Source organism: Scyliorhinus canicula, chromosome 3 (assembly GCF_902713615.1).
Source record: "Scyliorhinus canicula chromosome 3, sScyCan1.1, whole genome shotgun sequence".
Classification (NCBI taxonomy): Eukaryota; Metazoa; Chordata; class Chondrichthyes; order Carcharhiniformes; family Scyliorhinidae; genus Scyliorhinus; species Scyliorhinus canicula.
In genome coordinates, this window is record NC_052148.1 from 84,323,942 (window position 1) to 84,343,650 (window position 19,709).

Sequence of the window (19,709 nt, forward strand, 5' to 3'; positions counted from 1 at the left end):
CATAGAGAGAAGTTGAGGTGAGAGAAGTTGAGGCCGAGAGAAGTTGAGGCCAACACAGTGTATGTTATCAACGAGTTTAATATAGCTATTGAGGCTGTTGGAATCAAAGGATGTGTGGGGAAAGCGGGAACAGGTTACTGATGATCATCCATGATCAGAATACCCCGGGGCCAGATGGATACCCAGTGTAATTATATAAGAGTTTTCTGGGGTGCTGGGTCCGTTACTGGTGAGGGCATTTAATGAGGCTCGGGAGTGGGGTGTTCTTCCACCACCAATATCACAGGCTTCAATCTCATTGATTCTGAAGTGGGAGAAGGACCCAGAACAATGCAGGTCATATAGACCAATCTCCCGACTAAATGTAGACGACAAATTGCTGTCCAAGATTTTGGCCTTGAGGATAGAGGATTGTGTTCCGGGGGTGATGGGAGGACCAGACGGGATTTGTAAAAGGAAGGCAGTTAACGGCCAACGTTAGAAAGCTCTTGAATGTCATCAGGATGCCCTCCGAGGGGAGGGAGGTTGCGGTCGCTATGAACGCAGAAAAGGCCTTCGATGAGTGGAGTGGAAGTATTTGTGGGAAGTCCTTGGGCTGTTTGGGTTTGGGCAAAGCTTTGTAGACTGGATCTGGTTGTTGTACCAGGCGCAGGTGGCGAGTGTGCGGACGAACCTGGTGGGTTTGGACTATTTTAGACTGTGCCGGGGGACGAGACAGGATGCCCACTCTCCCCACTGATATTTGACTTGCCTACAGAGCCATTGGCGGTGGCACTGAGAGCATCAAAGGGATGGAAGGGGTTAGTCCTGGAGGGAGGGGGGGGGGGGGGGAAATGGAGCGGAGAACAGGGTCTCGTTGTATGCGGACCACCCACTCCTGTATATTTCTTTTTTTTTAAGTTTAGAGTACCCAATTCATTTTTTTCCAATTAAGGGGCAATTTAGCATGGCCAATCCACCTATATATATTTGGGTTGTGGTAGCGAAACACACACAAACACGGGGAGAATGTGCAAACTCCACACGGACAGTGACCCACAGCCAGGATCGAACATGGGACCTCAGCGTTGTGAGGCTGCAGTGCTAACCCACTGCACCACCGTGCTGCCCTTACTCCTGTATATTTCTGACCTGTTAGCGGGGATAGGAGAGATTATGCGGATCTTGGGGGAATTTGGCCGGTTCACGGGGTATGAATTAAATATGGGTAAAAGTGAGGTTTTTGGGTTTTTTTAATATAAATTTAGAGTACCCAATTCATTTTTTCCAATAAAGCGGAACTTCATCAATTTTACCTCCTCTCGCCTCACTGTTCAAGGCCTCAAGCACTCCTCCTAAGTGAAACAGTGATTTTATTATACTTCCTTTAATTTAGTGTGTTGGTAATAATTGTTCACAATACAGTCTGGTGTAAATTGACAAGACCAAACGTAGATTGGGTGGCTGCTTTGCAGAACACCTCCATGCGTTTCCCTAGCATGACCCTGAGCTTGTCATTTTAATTCACCACCTTGCTCTCACACTCACATGTCTGTTCTTCACCTGCTGTCAGTGAAGCTTGAGGAACATAGAAACATAGAAAATAAGAGCAGCAATTGACCATTTGGCCCTTCGTGCCTGCTCCGCAGTCCAATATAATCATGGCTGATCCTCTATTGAAACTCCATACTCCCGCGCTATCCCTCATACCCCTTGATACTTTCAGAGCCGAGAGGTCTACATCTGTTTTCTTCTTTAAATACATTCAGTGACTTGGCTTTCACATCCTTCTGTGGTAGAAAATTTCACAGGTTCACCACCCTCTGAGTGAAGAAAGTTCTCATTTCAGTCCACAGCCTGAGACTGCGGCTGTTTACTCTAAACCCCACGCCAGAGGAAACCACATCCCTACATCCAATCTGTCCAGCCCTGCCAGAATATTCAATATAATCCCCTCTCATTCTCCTAAATTCCAGCGAATGCAGGCCCAATTGGCCCAACCTTTTCTCATATGACAATCCTACCCTCTCAGCAGGACCTTCGCTGAACTCCTTCTATGGCAAGTATATCCTTTCTTGGATAAGAAGACCAAAACTGCACATAATACTCCAGGTGTTACACCAAGGCCCTGTACAGCTGCAGTAATACACCTTTGCTGCTGTATTCAAATCATTTGTACATACATGCTTGCTTTCAGTGACTAGTTTACTAGGACACACAGGTACGTCAACATTTCACAATCCATCACCATATAAATAATACTCTGCCATTCTGTTTCTCCTTTCCAAGTGGATAACTTCACATTTATCCACGTTGTACTATATCTGCCACTTATTTGCACTGACTCAACTTGTCCAAATCACCTTGAAGCCTTTCAACATCCTCCTCGTCACTCACCTCTACATCATGCTTGTATCATCGGCAAAGTTGGAAATATTACTTTTGGTTCCCTCATCCAGATCAATAATGTATATTGTGAATAGCTGGGGCCCAGGCACTGACTCCTGCGGGTCCCCACTAGTCACTGCCTGTCATTTCAAAAGACACCCATTCATTCTTATTCTCTCTTTCCTGTCTGCTAACCAATCTCAGTCCATGCCAATATATTACCCCCAAACCCATGTGCTTTAATTTTCCACACTAATCTTATGTGGAACTTCATCAAAAGCTTTCTGAAAATTCAATACATCACATCCATTGGTTCACCTATATATATATATAATTATATCCTCAAAACAAATCCTGTAAGTTTGCCAAACATGATCTCCCTTTTTGCCTTCATCTTCCACTTCGACACTCATTAGTTGGACACATTATTGAATTCAACAACTTCAGACCAGGAACTCTGTCCCTCATTTTGGGGTTTTGTTGCCATGTGTTGGTCTGAATCTTGTTTTTTGTTTTGTGACAGATCTGTTCACTATTATGCCATTCACGATTACTCTGTTTCTTTATTCTAACCATTACCATGCCCTTTGCCTTTTATTTTGTGGCGCCTGTGAAATTTAGTCTTTCCCTCCCTTTTCTAGAGCTTCCCTTTTGTTATTCTTCTTGCTCTCTCCTTTCTACAGCACAAAGCCCATTGTATTTCCATCTTCCTTCAGTTCTGAAGAAGTCGTATTCAACTTGAAATGTTAACTCTTCTTTCTCTCTCCACAGGTGCTGTCAGACTTGCTGAGTATTTCCAGCACTGCCTGTTTTTATTTCAGGTTTCCAGCATCTGCAGTATTTTACTTTTGTTTTGGTCCGTGCCTGAGTTTGGCCTCCAACCAATTTCTCCATCACAAACATTATTGTTTTTTTTTCTATTTTTAGGTTTTGCAATTTTGGTTTCACTTAGTTCTGCTCTCTCATCCATCAAGTATTTAATCTGACATAAGTGCTCCGTACGAGGTGATACATTTTCATAGCAAGAATGAGGACAGACAATGCAAACTTAGTAGGACCTTTTTAAAGGGAGTGCAAGAACAGAAAGATCTTGGGGGTTTAAGCACAAATCATTGAAGGTGTCAAGCCAAGTTAATAAAGCATATGGCACCCTAAGCTTTATAAATGGAGGCAAAGTGTTCAAATGCCTGGGCATTTTGCGAATCCTACATAGAGTATGAATTCAGTACTAGCTAAAGTATTCTGCCCAATTCTGGACACCGCATTTTAGAAAGAAAGGGCATTAAGGCTTTGGAGACAATGCAGGAAAGATATATTGAAATTGTAACAGGAATGAGGATTACAAATACATCGAAGGACGAGAGAAGCTGAGGTTGTTCCACTCTGAGCAGAGAAGATGAGAGATTTGATAGAGGTGTTTAAAACCACAATTGAGGGGCGGTCCAGTGGCGACATGGAGGTGGAAGTTGCATGTTGGGTGGCTTCTGCTTGAAGCTCTGGTTTATGGAGTTTAATGCCTGGTTTCAGGGGCAGTTTTTGAATAAGCTGGTGCAGGGAGGCCTATGGAAGGTGGGGAATGTCGAAGAGCAAGAAAAAGCCACTGGGAAGAAGAGGGAGAGCGAAAGTTTGCCGTCGAGTGAATGGGTCAGCTCGGCAGCAGGAAAGTGGGATCGCTGGGTGGGGCCGCGCCCTTCACAATGGGGATTCTGACCGAGGTGATGACTGGAGAATTTGAGAGGCAGTTTTCCAAGCACATGGTGGTGCTGCGAAAGAAGATGATGGCTTTGATGAAGGAGTGGGTGACGGAGGCAATTTCCCCAGTGAAGGCGGCGGTGCCCAAGACATTGACTGAGGTACGGGAACACGGAGAGAAGTTGAAGGAGTGGAGGAAGCTCTGTCACAACATAGTGACCAGTTCACTTCAATGGGTGAGGATCTGCGCAGGGTGAGGCCAATAAAGGACTCAGAGACAAAGTGGAGGACCGAGAGAACAGGTCAAGGCTGCAGAATTTATGAATTATGGGCTTGCCTGATGGGGTGAAGGGTCCGAGGCCGACTGAATACTTTGCAAAGATGTTGGCGGACTTGTTGGGGGAGGTGGACGAACCATCCCAATATAAGCTGGACAGGGCTCATCGGTCGCTCAGGCCCAAGTCGAAGGCCAACGAGCTGCCAAGGACGGTTATAATTTGCTTTCACAAGTTTCATCTAAAGGAGGACATCCTGAGTTAGGTGAAGCAAAGGTGTGAGGTGAATTGGGAAGGAGTTGGTATTCGAATATACCACGACTTGACAGTGGAGCTGGCGAAGAAGGTGGGCGGCCTTCGGACGAGTGAATGACGCACTCTATAGTAATGGTGTGAGGTTTGGCGTGGTCTTGCAGACGAAGCTGAGGGTGACCTACAACCCGAGAGACCTCTACTTTGAGACGGTGGAGGCAGAGGACGTGTTTGTGAAAGCCGAAGGACTGGCATTTGGACTTTGACTGAGGGGAGGGGGATCGTGCTCGGCCTTTATTTCTCATTTTGGGTTGTTTATTTGCTTTGTATTTGTGGGTTTCCTGGTTGGCTGATAGGAAAGGATAGTCTACCTTTGTTATAGGCTGCAGTTGGGTGCAAATATATTGGGCTTTGGTGTTATGACGGTTTTCTCGGGCATGGTTTTTCCACTGGTTATATTTGTCTTTGTTTTCAGGGATTGGGTCATGGAGGAGGGGATTGGGAGGAGTGGTGCCTGGGCAGGGGTCTCCACACTGGCAATTTTTTGCAGTAACTTCATTGGAGTGTTAATATAAGCCTACTTGTGACACTAATAAAGATTGTGATTAAGTGAAGGTTGGCTAGTGAACGGGAGTGTGTGGGGGCTGCGGTTGTTGGAACCTGGTCAAACAGATTTTGATGGGTTGTGAAAGGTGGGACATGTGTTTTCAAGTGGAAGTGGATGGGGGGATTCTGGGAGGAGGAGGGGTTTGACGGCAACAAAGGGATGGGGTGGGTCAGACCCAAAGAGCGGGGCCCGGGTTATGATGATGGCGAATAGGAGGAGTGGGGAGTAGGGAAGACACCGACGTGGAACGTGAGGGGGTTGGGGGGGCGGGGGGGGGGGGGGGGGGGGGGGGGGCGGGGGGGGGCGGTGAAGAGGTCAGGATTTTTACACATTTAAAGATCTGTAAGGCCAACATGCTGATGCTGCAGGAGACCCATCTGAGGGTGAAAGATCAGGTGAGGTTTAGGAAAGGTTGGGTGAGTCAGGTTTTCCATTCGGTGTTTGCTAGCAGAGCTCTGGGGATGCGGTATTGGTGGGCAAGAGGGTGATGTTTCAGATGGAGAAGATGGTGGTGGACCAGGGGAGCAGGTATGTGATAGTGATGCGGGCATTAATAATAATAATCTTTATTTCACACATTCTCCCCATGTCTGTGTGGGTTTCACCCCCTCAACGCAAAGACGTGCAGGTTAGGTGGATTGGCCATGCTAAACTGCCCCTTAATTGGAAAAAAAATAATTGGGTTCTCTAAATTTATTTTAAAAAAAATCTTAGGTGGGCTTACATTAACACTGCAATGAGGTTACTGTGAAAATCCCCTATTTGCCGCACTCCGGCACCTGTTCAGGTACTTTCAGGACTTGTGGGAGGAAACCGGAACACCTGAAGGAAACCCACGCAAACACGGGGAGAACGTGCAGACTCCGCACAGTGACCCAAGCCGGGAATTGTACCTGGGACCTTGGTGCTGTGATGCAACAGTGTTAACCACTGTGCTACCGTGCCGCCCATAGAGGGGAGGTTGGTGGCATTGGCATGTGTATATGGCCCCAACTGGGATGATGCAGGATTTGTGAAGAGGGTACTGGGTGCCATTCCGGATTCGAATACTCATAAGTTAATAGTAGGGGGGTTGGAATATGGTGCAGTGGCGGTGGATAGGTGTCAGCCACGCTTGCTGGTCCAGTCAGGCGAAGGCTGGGCTCATAAGAGAGATTGAAGGAGTGGACCCATGGAGGTTCTTGCACTCGAGGGAACAGAAGTATTAGTTTTTCTCCCTGGTACGTAAAGTGTACTCGAGGATAGACATTTCTTTGTGGAGAAGGCGTTATTGGCTGTGGTTAGGAGGTTGGAGTATTCAGCAATAGTGATTTGGGATCATGCGCTGCGTTAGGTGGATGTGATTTTGGAGAAGGGGATGGCTCAGAGGCCGAGGTGGAGAAAGGACAAGGGGTTGTTAGCGGACATGAGTTTTTACGATAAGATCGGGAAGGTGATCGAGGAATATGTGGGGTTTAATTGCCGGGGGAAGTTCTGCAGTCGTAGGTTAGGGAGGCTCTGAAGGCAGTAGTGAGGGCGGAGGTGATTTTGTTCAAGGCAAAGGTGGGCAAGGAGGAGAGAGAGGAGCACCAAAAATTGATAGAGGAGATTCTGGAGGTGGATGGGAAATACGTGGGGGAACCCAAACCGGACCCCCTTGGCCAGGAGGAAGGAGCTTCAGGCAAGGTTCAGCCAGTTGCCCACAGGGAAAGCGGTGTGCCAGTTGAGTAGGTCGGGGGATGGGGGGGGGGGGGGGGGGCGCGCTCTATGAGCACGGGGAGAAGGCAGCGTGTATGTTGGCTGGCCGGGTCTGGAAGGAGGCGGCGGCGAGGGAGATAGTTCAGGTGCGGGATAGTATGGGGAAGTTGTTTGGAGCCCCGTAGCAGATTAATAAAGTATTTGAAGAGTTTTTAGGAAGGTATATAGGTCGGAGCCACTAGGGGAGGAGCGAGGGATGAGGGAGTTCCTGGACGAGTTGGAGTATCCGAGGTTGGGTGAAGAGGACAGAGCAGGCTTGGAGGGGCTGATAGAGGAGCAGGAGGTGAAGGAGACAATTGGGAGGGTGCAGGCAGCGAAGCTGGCATGGCCTGATGGGTTCCCAATTGAATTCTGTAAGAAATGTAAGGATAAGCTGGCCCGGCTGATGGTGGGAATGTTCAAGGATGCGAGAGGCGGGGTGTCTTGCCACAGATGATGGGGCAGGCTTCGATTTTGCTTCGCTGCTGCTAAAGAAGGGTAAGGACTAGTGCAGTGTGCATCGTTTAGGCCCATATCTCTATTGCCAGGATATTGGCAACGGTTTTGGCAGAAATGCTGGATGGATGTCTCCTGAAGGTGATTGGGGATGACCAGGCTGGGTTTAGAAGGGAAGGCAGCTGTTCTCGAACATGAGGTTGCTGAATGTTAGCCTGTCTCCGACGGAAGGAAAGGAGATGAAGAATTGCCATTGTGCTAAGGAGCTCGGGCTGTGGAAGGGGATAGTGAGGGGGTGTGCATTGGAGCATAGGGTATCCTGATATGCCGATTATCTGTTATTGTACCTCTCGGAACCGAGCACATCGGTGGGGAGTATAATGGAGCTGCTTCAAAGATTTGGGACATTCTCGGGGTACAAATTGAACTTGGGCAAGAGCAAGTATTTCATGGTCTCCCAGTCGAGAATAGGGGCGGGGGTTGAGGGCTGCCATTTCATTTGGCAGCAACCAACTTTAGGTACTAGGCGGTGCAGGTGCCTCGGGATTGGGGTGGGCTCCAAAGATACAATTTTACTGGTCTGGTGGGAAAAGTGAAGGCCAACTTGTCAATGTGGGACAACCTCCCTCTGTCGTTGAATGTGTTACGTTGATTTTTGTTCTTATTCTAGTGCCTGCCGGTATTTTAACCGAAATCCTCCTTCAAGGGGTTGGGCAAATTGATCTCCTCATTTATCTGGGTGGGGAGGGGGTGGAGGATTAGGAGGGTGGCTGGCCCTCCGAAACTTACTGTGTGCTACTATGGGAGGCGAATGCGGAAAAGGTGTGGGCTTGACCAACGAGCGGTTACGATGGAGGACTACTCGTGAAGGGGTCGGGGTTGTGGGCGCTGGCAATGGTACCCATCTCGATAGCTCCAGCAAAGCACTCGGTGAGTCCAGTGATGATGGTCACTTTGATGATCTGGAGGCAGTTTAGGCAACATTTTAAGCTGGGGGCCGGGTCAGGGGGGATGTCATAGAAAGGCAATCATCGGTTTGAGCCTGGGAGGATGGGTGCGAGGTTTTGGTAATGGGACGAGGGAGGCTTCAAGGGAATGAATGACTTATTTCTTGAGGGACGATTCGCGAATCTGGAGGTGTTGAGTGAGAAGTATGGATTTGCGCAGGGGAGGATTTAGGTGCCTGCAGATTCGGGATTTAACAAGGAATGTATCCTGACCTTCCCGATAGCGCCAGCCTCCTTGTTGCTGCAGGCAGTGCTGTCAGTGAGAGGGCTGGAGAGGGGGGTTATTTTGGTGATTTATGGGAAGATCCTGGAGGCGGACAGCATGTCTATGGAGGGGATTAAGGTGAAGTTGGAGAAGGAGCTGGAGGTAGGTCGATGGAAGAGGGATTGTGGTGTGAGGTGCTGCGCAGGGAAAATGCCTCAACCTTGTGTCGTGGGGCTGGGGCTGATACAGTTGAAAGTCGTGCATAGTGCGCATCTCACAAAACTGAGGATGAGCTGGCTGTTTGAGGGGGTGGAGGATATCTGTGAGCAATGTGAGAGGGGCCCCGAAAACCACGTTCATATGTTTTGGTCCTGCCCAATGCTGGAAAGGGTGGTATTTAGCACAATCTTGCACATGGATGTGGAGCCCTGTCCCCAAAAACCCATTTTCAGGGTGTCAGACCGGTCCGAGTTTCAAGTTGGTGCGGGGGCAAATGTTTCAGCCTTCTTCTCGCTGATTGCTCGTTGGCGGGTCCTGCTGGGTGGAGGTCAGTCTCTCCAACCTGTGCCTCAGCGTGGCGAGGGGACCTGCTTGTTGACGTTGGGGAAGGTGAAGTTTGAGCTGATGGGACAAAGGAGGGATTCTACAAGTGTTGGGATTTGTTTATCGTGCACTTTCGGGAGTTTGTGCTTTTGACTGCTGAGGGGAGGGTGGGTTTGGGGGGACTGTTTTCTCTTTCATGTTGTTGGGATTGTTTTGTTTCTGTTTCTCTTTTGTATTGTGAAAATGATGAAAATTAGGCGAATAAAAATATTTCAATCAATAATGGATTTAAATAGTAATAAATTAAAACTGCTTCCAATTGCTGAAGATTGATAGATTTACGGTGATTGTCAAAACAACCACAGGCAAAGTAAGGAAACAAATTATTATAATAATCTTTATTAGTGTCAGAGGTAGGCTTACATTAACACTACAATGAAGTTACTGTGAAAATCCCCTTGTCGCCACACTCCAACACCTGTTCGGCTACACTGAGGGAGAATTCAGAATGTCCAATTCACCTAACAAGCTCATTTTTCAGGACTTGTGGGAGGAAACCGGAGCACCTGGGGGAAACCCACACATACACTGGGAGAAAGTGCAAACTCCGCACAGACACTCCGCTCCGGAGAAGTACTGGACAACGAAGGGTACTTTGCCGGTTTTGTCACATGTTTGTCTTCTGAAGAGGTTGGTGTGGTTTTTCGCTGTGACGCGTTGGGACTGTTGATCGATGAGTCGAGCGCCATATCCTGTTCTTACAAGGGCATCTTTGAGCGTCCATAGATGTCTCTTACGTCCCTCCTTGTCTGAGCAGATCATGTGTATATTCAGAGCTTGTCCGTAGGGGATGGCTTCTTTAATTTGTTTAGGTTGGAAGCTGGAGAAGTGGAGCATTGTGAGGTTATCGGTGGGCTTGCGGTAAAGCGAAGTGCTGAGGTGACCGTCCTTGATGGAGACGAGTGTGTCCAAGAATGCAAACGATTCTGGTGAGTCTGATGGTGGGATAGAACTTATTGATGTCATCTTGCCAAGGCCATCCCCACACCCTCAGTACTTGCCTTCAAACAAACACGCAACCTCAAACAGACCATTGTTTGCAGCAAACTACACAACCTTCAGGAGAACAGCGACCATGATACCACACAACCTTACCATGGCAACCTTTGCAAGACGTGCCAGATCATCGGCATGGGTACCACCATTCCACGTGAGAACACCACCCACCAGGTACGTGGTACATACCCGTGTGACTCGGCCAACGTTGTCTACCTCATACGATGCAGGAAAGGATGTCCCGAAGCATGGTACATTAGCGAGACCACGCAGACGCTGTGACAACGGATGAACAGACATCGTGCGAAAATCGGGAACACTTCAGCAGTCAAGAGCATTCAGCCTGTGATCTTCGGGTTAGTGTTCTCAAAGCAGCCTTCAGGACGCGCGACAACGCAGAATCACCGAGTAGAAACTGATAGCCAAGTTCCGCATGAGTACGGCCTCAACCAGGACCTTGGATTCATTTCTCATTATGTTCACCCCCCACCATCTGGCCTGGGCTTGCGAAATCCTACCAACTGTCCTGGCTTGAGACAATTCACACCTCTTTAACCTGGGATTATCCCCCTCTCCAGTCAAAATGCCTGGACCCGTAAAGACTTAATTACCTGCAAAATCTCGCATTCAATGTATATCTTGCATCATTGAAATCATTGAATTTGTATATATATATATGTGTGTTTGTGGAACCCACCACTTCACTCACCTGATGAAGAGCTCAGGATGTAGGTGGTGGTGTTCCTATACACCTATTGCCTCTTTTAGGTAGCAGAGAACCTGGATTCGATGGTGATAAAGTATTGATGAGTTACTGCAGTGAATCTTGTAGATGTTACACACTAAATCCATGATGCATCGGTGGGGGAGAGAGTGAATGTTTACGTTTGTGAATGAGGTGCCAGTTATGAGGTTCCAGTTACGAGGTGTTTTGTTCTGGATGGTGTTAAGCCTATTGAGTGTTGTTGGGTCTGTATTTATCCAGCAAGTGGAGAGTAGTTCATTAAACTCCTGACTTGTGCTTTGCAGGTAGTGGACAGGCTTTGGGGAGTTCAGGAAGTGTTACCCACCATAGAATTCCATATTTCTGACCTGTCCTTGTAACAACAGTGTTTATACAGTTGGTCCAGTTTAATTTCTGGTCAGTGCTGATCCCTCCGCGATATTGATTGTGGGCTATTCAGCCATGATAATCCCATTGAATGTTCCTCCTTCCTATGTCGTCCTTCTGCTTAAATAAAAGAGACTTGTTGCAATGTCCTCTTCTTCAATCAATAATTTCTAAGATTCCTGTTATTCCCTACCAGCTACAGGATTTTAAAGCCTAAACTCAATGTAATTGGCCCTGCATTAAAACTTCTCAATTTAAACAATTGCCTGATTATAGATGGCACTTCAGGACATTCGCAGGCTCATATGGAGTAAAACTTTATTCCTGAAACTTAGAAATATTATCTTGCGTTTTTTAAACCTCTGTGCAATGAATACCATGTACAATCTGTTCCTAGATTGCTTATACTTTAGATCAACGAGAAGGAGCCCGTATGGATGGCTCGGAGTAAATGTTTCATTTTTTGGGGGGGGAGGGGGGGTGATGTCTTGCAGTCTGAGGAAGCATATATAACTTAAGATTTGGAGAATCTTCAGACAGTAATGCATTTTCTATTACCACACAAAGCAGAATAGTGACACAGGAAAGCATTGTCACTTGACTTTTATGAATCATATGGCATATTGAACAATTAAGTAAAATAGTAAGATTTAAGAGAATGTATTATTTTAGGTCTTTGTATAATAGTTTTGGAAAGAAGTTTATTGTGCAATAATACAGTTTTGTTTTTTTATAGTCAATATACATTTGCACGAGGAGATTACTGCGACTGATTGTTAGCTTAAGAATTGTTCTCGCCATCATTTCAACCGATTTATTTAACCCATTTAAAGTAAATTGGTAGTATTTCTGTTAAAATAGTGCAGAAGGAGGTTTGATACAAATTCACTAAGTGCTTAGACTATAGCATCACTTATAAACATTTTCAAATTGTTGTGAACCAACAAAAGCTCTATTTCCTAATTATTATGCTATTTGCATTATTATATAGCAAGGAGTAAAGATATTGAGATTTCTATCTGGATCAAAGATCAGTTGTACCCCTTGTTTTGCTGAAGTCTTCTTTTTCCCCTTCTTTGCCAACATTTGCATCCACCAGGCAATTGGAGTTATTTCGGATGGGGAGAGCAGCAAAGTATGTAATGATTTATTACTCACAAGTACCTCTGCTCCTATACTAGCATGTTCCAACCAGAGAGACTTGGAGTATTCATGCATATAGGGGATACCTAGGTCCCTCATTGTATGATTACGTTTATGTTATTTTTTTCTTCATGTAGTCTTTGTCTGCAGAGCTTGATTTTCTTTGCCTGTGTCATGCCTGTGATGTGTAATCATTATATATTTGTTTTCCTTTTATTTGTATTGCATTACAAGAATGAAACCAAAAATGACCACTGTATGCATGAATATGTATCAAATAGAGCATGCATGAACCCTCTCAAAGCTACAGTTTGCTTTGATATCTGCACATCATAGTGTCAGAAAGAGCAATAGTTTGAAATGTAAAGTGGTGCGCCTGCTTTCTATGTTATTAAACACCAACGTGTAAGAGATAATTGAAATGCTTCACCTCTTTCTCTTGATGTGCAGGGTACAGAATATTTACTTTAAAACAGACTTTTTTTAACTTTAATTTAACTTTTTTTTTAAAGTCCACTGGGCTGAAAATAGTGCTTTGGTCGATGGATATTCGTCATGTTGCCTGTTTGGTTCTACATGCCTTGTGGAGTAAAGAAAAATGGTTTTCAAAGCAAAATCTGAAAAACTGCACCCTAATCTCACTGAGCATTTTGTCGACAATAGACGTAACGTTTTATTTTGTTTATCATTTCAGCATTTGAAGATCCCGACAGTGCTGTTGATGATAGAGATAGTGATTATCGTAGTGAGACCAGTAACAGCATTCCACCTCCGTACCATACCACTTCCCAGCCCAATGCATCTGTACATCAGTTCCCAGTTCAATCACGGCTGCAGCTCCAAGGAGGTTCACGGGACTCATATGCTGATTCAATCCAAAACTATGAGCTAGATTGTCGTGAGAAAAAAGGAATTAGGTATGTCGTCTATTTTTGGAAAGGTCGCATTTCTGTCTGTGATATTTATGTTCAGGTTTCAAATGAGTACACTATACAGCTAGCAATCAGATATGTTGGGCGCGATTCTCCGCTCCCCAGGCCAGGTGGGAGAATCGCGGGAGGGCCGCTCTGGCACCCCCCGCGATTCTCCCATTCCCCCCCCCCAAAATGGCGTGTTGCATTTTGCGACACCAAGCTCGGAGAATCGCGGGTCGCCGTTTTTCATGGTGACCCACGATTCTCAGGCCCGGATGGGTCGAGCGGCCTGCCGTTCCCGACCTGTTCACGCCGGCGGCAACCACACCTGGTCGCTGCCGGCGTGAACATAGTGCGAAAGGTAAGTTTGGGGCCTGTGGGGGGCGGAGAGGGGATCGAGCACCACGGCCGTGCTCGGGAGGGGACTGGCCCGCGATCGGTGCCCACCGATCGTCGGGCCGGCGTCTCTAAGAGACGCACTCTTTCCCTTCCGCTGCCCCACAAGATCAAGCGGCCACGTCTTGCGGGACAGCGGAGGGGAAGACAGCAACCGCGCATGCGCGGCTGACGTCACTAAGGCGTCGCCGGCGGCCAAGTTTCACAAAACGCCACTCCTAGCCCCCCGGGGGGGGGGGGGGGGCAAGAATAGGGGGCGAGGAGCGGCCTCCGACGCGTTTCACGGCCGTTGCAGAAAATTCCGCCCGTTATGCGTGTATATATTGTTTAATGAACTGTTCATTGTATTTAAACTGCAATGCTTTCCTCAAGTGCCATACCATTGAACTTCCAAATGGGGAGTTCTTCATGATTTACCCATGCATCCCTATTTTCTACACCTCTACTGCGGCTGCTAGTTTGCTCAACCATTCCTTCATCTCCATCTCTGATTTCCTTGTCCTCAGCAAGTTCAACAAGAATGGGATTAGAACATTAGTGAGAGAGGACCTTAGATTGGAAGATCAAGATGTAGGTTCAGTTCATGTGGAGCTGAAAAACAGCAAGGGGCCTTTTGTAGGAGGTTTTTATAGACCACTGGTAGTGTATGGCATAGTATAAATTAGGGACTTTGAGCTCCATCAAACAAGGGTAATACAGTAATCATGGGGACTTCAGTCTACAGACTGGGTAAACCTAATAGCACTGATGTATATGCAGTGATTTTCTAGAACAGTAAATTGAGGAATCAAAGCTATTTTAGATATAGTATTGTGCAACGAGAGAAGGCTAATTAATAATCTAATTGCAAAGGAGCCTTCAGGGAATAATGACCATAATATGATAGAATTTTACATGAAGTTTGAAAGTGATGTAATTCAATCCAAAACTAGGATATTTAATCTAAACAAAGGAAACTACAAAGGTATGAGGGGCAAGCTGGCTGTGGTAGTTTGGGGAACTACATTAAAGAATATGCTGGTCGGCAGACAATGGTTAACATTTGTAGAATGAATACATGGTTTGTAACAAATTTACATTGCTTTAAGAAATTAAATGATAATGCTGTTAGCCAGTTTTGGGGGAGGCACAATTTCCTCTAAATAAGCATTGGGACGGGTAAAGCTGTTGTCTTTGGCTCTCAACACAAACTCCTTAATGATGCCATACATTCCACCACACTACTGTCTCAGAATGAACCAGACCATTTGCAAACTTGATGCTCAATTCATATTCAATTCAATCTCAAGCTGAGCATCTGTCAACTCCATTGCTTAAACACCCTACTTCCACCTCAGTAATGTCTGCCCCTACCTGAGCCTTTCTGCTGCTGGACATCCTTTGTTATCTTTAGATTTAACTATTCCAATGCACTCCTGGCCAGACTCTCACATTCAATGCTCTGTAAACTTCAGGAAATCCACAAATCTGCTGCCCATGTCTTAACATGCAGCCCTCCTGTGTTTATGACCTACATTGGCTCCCGGTTAAGCAGCACTTTAATTCTAAACTTCTTATCATTGTTTTCAAATCCCTTCAGCACCTTAGCCCTCCCTATTAATGTTACCTTCTCCAGCCCTACAACCTCCAAGATAACTGTGCTCCACCAAGTTTGGCATCCTGCTCATCCTCAGTTTTAATCATTCGACTATTAACTATCTTTGTATGGTCAGCAAATATGGCTGCAGGACAGTCTGTCCCTTCATCCTGGTCGTTAAATATAGATTGCAAATAGTTGAGGACCCAACACCGAGCCTTGTCGAAATCCACTGGTTTACAGTTTGCCATCCTGAAAATGAAACATTTTTCCTGTTAGTTAGCCAATCCTCTATCGATGCTAAAATATCCCCCTAAAAATCATTAGATAAATAATAAAGAGAAGGAACCTTGGATCATTCTTCCTCATTGCTAGTGCTAGGGATACCCAGGGAAATAGTGCTGTCATTCCTGTTTCCCTGGATAATTGATTTCACAGATTCACAGGATACTTACAGCACATAAAGAAGCCATTTAGCCCATTGTGTCTACAATGGCTCTCCAAACAAACATCGTGACTCCGTGCCATTTTCTGCCTTTTCCCCATACCCCTGCTTCCACCATACCTCCAGGCAGTGCATTCTAGACCCAAACCACTCACGTGAAAAAGTTTTTTCCAACATCACATTTGCTTCTTTTGCAAATCACTTTAGATCTGTGTCCTCTTGTTCTTGATCCTTTTACAATTGGGAACAGTTTCTCCTTACCTATTTTGTCCAGCCCACTTATGATTTTGAGCATCTCTATCAAATCTCGTTTTCACATTCTTCTCTCCAAGGACAACAGACCACAAGAAGTAAGCCACTCAGAACATCGAGTTCAACAAGATCATGGCTGTTCTGGTATAATTCTCAACTCCACTTTCCCACCTTATGCCCATAACCCTTGATTCTCGTACTGATTAAAACGCTGTCTATCTCGGCCTTGAACATACTTAGCGGCCCAGCCTCTACAGCCCTCTGCAGTAAAGAATTCTACAGATTCACTACCCACTGAGAGAAGAAATTCCTCCTCATCTCTGTTTTAACTGGGCAACGCTTTACTTTGAAATAATGCCTTCTCGTCCTAGTCTGTGCTACAAGAGGAAACATCCTCTCAACATTTACCCTGTCAAACCCTCTGAGACTCCCCTGTGTCTCAATAAAGTTACCTCTCATTTTTTTTTAAAGTCCAAAGAGTACAGGCCCAATCTACTCAACCCCTCCTCAGAAGAAGATCCTTCCATACCCGGGAGCAACCTAGTGAACCTTCTCTGGAATACTTCCAGTGCCAGTATACCTTTCCTTAGACAAGGGGACTAAAACTGTTCACAGTATTCCAGGTATGGTCCAACTGATGCCTTGTACAGTTTTAGCAAGCCTTCCCTATTTTTATTCTCCATTCCCTTTGAAGTAAAGGCCAACACACAATTTTCCTTCTTGAAAAATTACTACCAGTCCATTCACTATCTCTGTAGCTACTTTTGTTTAGTACTTTTTCTCCAGTGATAGTTATTGTATTTATTTTGTGCCCCCAAATTTATGCCTTGGTTATTTAGTATTTTTGGAATGCTATTTGTGTCTTCTATTGTGAAGACTGATGCAAAGTATTTATTTGCGTCCTCTGCCATTTCCTGGTTCCCCATTATTCTTTCCCCAATCTCATTCTCTAAGGGGCCTATGTTCACTTTGGCCTCTCTCTTCCTTTTTATATATTTAAAATAACTCTTGCTGTCCATTTTTACATTCCTTGCTAGTTTACGCTCACAGTTTATCTTCTCCCTCTTATCTTCTATCCTTCACTTCCTTGGTTAACCGTGGTTGATTACCACCTTCCTACAATCCTTCTCACTGGGATATATTTTGTTGTGAGCCATGAACTATTTTCAGAAATGCCTGCCATTGCTATCAAATGTCTTTCCTGCTGAACTCCTTTCCCAATTCACTCCAGCCAACTGTGGCCTCATTCCTTGATAATTACCCTTATTTAAATGCAGCATAGTTGTTTCTGATCCAAATTTTACATTCTCAAATATAATGCAAAATTCTATCACATTATGGTCACTGTTTCCTAGGGGATCTTTTATTTTGAGATTGTTTATAAAAACTGCCTCATTGCACATCACCAAATCTCAAATAGTCTGATGCCTGGTTGGATCCACAACATATGGTTCTAGGAATCTGTTCCAAACACTCTCTAATAAATTCTTCCTCATGGCTACCTCTGCCAATTTGATTTTCCCGATCTACATGAAGATTCAAGTCACCCATGATTAGAGTACTGCCGTTTTTACATGCCCTCATTATCATCTCCTGATGTATTCTCTGTCCTACAGCATAGCTGCTGTTTGGAGGCCTAGAGATGACTCCCACCAGTGTCTTCTTCCCCTTAGAACATAGAACATACAGTGCAGAAGGAGGCCATTCGGCCCATCGAGTCGGCACCGACCCACTTAAGCCCTCACTTCCACCCTATCCCCGTAACCCAATAACCCCTCCTAACCTTTTTGGTCACTAAGGGTAATTTATCATGGCCAATCCCCACCTAACCTGCACGTCTTTGGACTGTGGGAGGAAACCGGAGGAAGCCCACACAGACAAGGGGAGAACGTGCAGACTCCGCACAGACAGTGACCCAGTGGGGAATCGAACCCGGGAGCTGGCACTGTGTAGCCACTGTGCTATCCACTTGTGCTGCCCTTGTTATTTTCATACCACCACCCATATGGACTCTACACCTTCCGATCCAAGATTATTTCTTGCTATTGTTCTTCTTCCATCTCGTACAAACAAAGCTACCCCACCACCCTTTCTTCCCTGCCTCTCCTTAGGAAACGTCACATACCCCTGAATATTTAGTTCCCTGTAATCATGTCTCTATAATGGCTATAGATCATACTCATTGACCTTACCTTATGCTGTTAATTCATTTATTTTGTGTCGAATGCTATGTGCATTTGAGTAAAGTGCCATTAATTCTGCCTCGTTGTTATTCTTCCCTTTTTGACACTATTCAATGATCTATACACATATATATGCAGGTCCCTCGACTGCTGCACCCCTTTAAGAATTTTACCTCTTGTTTTATATTGTCTCTCCATGTTCTTCCTACCAAAATGCATCATCCACACTTCTCCGCATTGAACTTCATCTGCCACCTATGTGCCAACTCCACCACCTTGTCTATGTCCCTTTCATAGTTTACATTACTTCCAATTTCTGGATGCTGCATTTAATCACTGAATGTTTGAGGGATCCTAGAATTTGAATTTTGAAGAGACAAGTTAATCTTCTGCTGTGACTTTAAAAACAGTGCTATTTTTGGTCCTAATGTATCACTTTTGAAAAAGCCTCTTACTCATCTTTTTCTTCTTTTATGTTTAATCCCCAAACATTTGTAAGTGTATCTATCAACTTCTCTGGTCAGCAGCTGAAGATGAAAATATTCCATTTTTAAAAAACAAACTGTATAACTAATAGAGGAAACACTTGAAATAGTAGAACAAATCAGCTTCAAAGCTTAACTCTGGATTAGTATTAGACATTTATAGGGAAAATAATGCCAAGCTTTCGTGCAGAAACCCGCCAATGTAAACCATGTTTCAGTGTATGTATATAAGTGTTTATTTTCAACTAGTGTGTGATATATGTGCAGTAAACCTTCTTGTAGGCTGATGTGAAATTCTATTTTGGATTGGATGATGTAACATTTTAGTTATTCTTCTATATTGTAGCTAAAGAATATGGAAATAATGCAAAATAATTAAACTATCTGAAGGAAGGGGAAAAAAAACAGTATTTCTGTTCCTACTGGGGAATAATTCATTATAATTTGAAAGTAAATTAATTTCTGTGTTTTGTGTAATTGCAATGTTTTGCACCTTTTTCAACAAATTTTTGTTGTTAATATTGTTTATTTACAGGGTACAACATTTTTGTAAGTTTGTTTATTGTAAGCAATGAAATGCAAAGTTTAGAAAAAAAAATGACCAAGGTGTGATCTGCTCCAAGATTTATGTGAATTTGAAGCAGCATTTGAAAAATGCATTTTGGAAGAATATCAGTGGAGCTTTGTTTAATTTGAATGCAGTTGACATGAGCATTAACCAATGTGGGGACTGAAATGTAGTGCAGTGCACAGTAAATAATTATGTATCCTCCTGTTTCCCACTCTGTCATTCATTTTCCCTACCAGACGATATGATAGCATAGATTCTGCTGCAAATGGTCGTAGTGATCTAGAGTCTGCATCTGAGTCTAGTCAGCTAACCAGCCGCCAGTACTCCCTCGAAAGTAGGCAGTCTCTAGATCTGTCGGATAGGTGGGTTCTGTTCTCCTTTACAGCCTTGATGTTGCCATGTTATGGTGTCCTGTGGTGCTATGAGGAAGACATTGGCACAACTGTTTGCATGATTT

At 44.9% G+C, this 19,709-nt stretch overlaps 1 protein-coding gene across 11 annotated transcripts in view; it reads left to right on the top strand.

The window, feature by feature from the left end:
* The window catches only part of LOC119962769 (protein unc-13 homolog B-like), a 746,238-nt gene that overhangs the window by 459,735 nt on the left and 266,794 nt on the right, over positions 1-19,709 (top strand). For 4 of the 11 annotated variants that reach the window (XM_038790824.1, XM_038790825.1, XM_038790823.1 and 1 more), the window contains exons 8-9: positions 12,387-12,422; positions 13,125-13,347. In XM_038790824.1, coding sequence (XP_038646752.1) covers positions 12,387-12,422; positions 13,125-13,347 — 259 coding nt within the window. Of the gene's footprint in view, positions 1-12,386; positions 12,423-13,124; positions 13,348-19,488; positions 19,615-19,709 lie in introns of all 11 variants that reach the window. The other 7 variants (XM_038790816.1, XM_038790818.1, XM_038790817.1 and 4 more) reach the window with 3 other exon arrangements.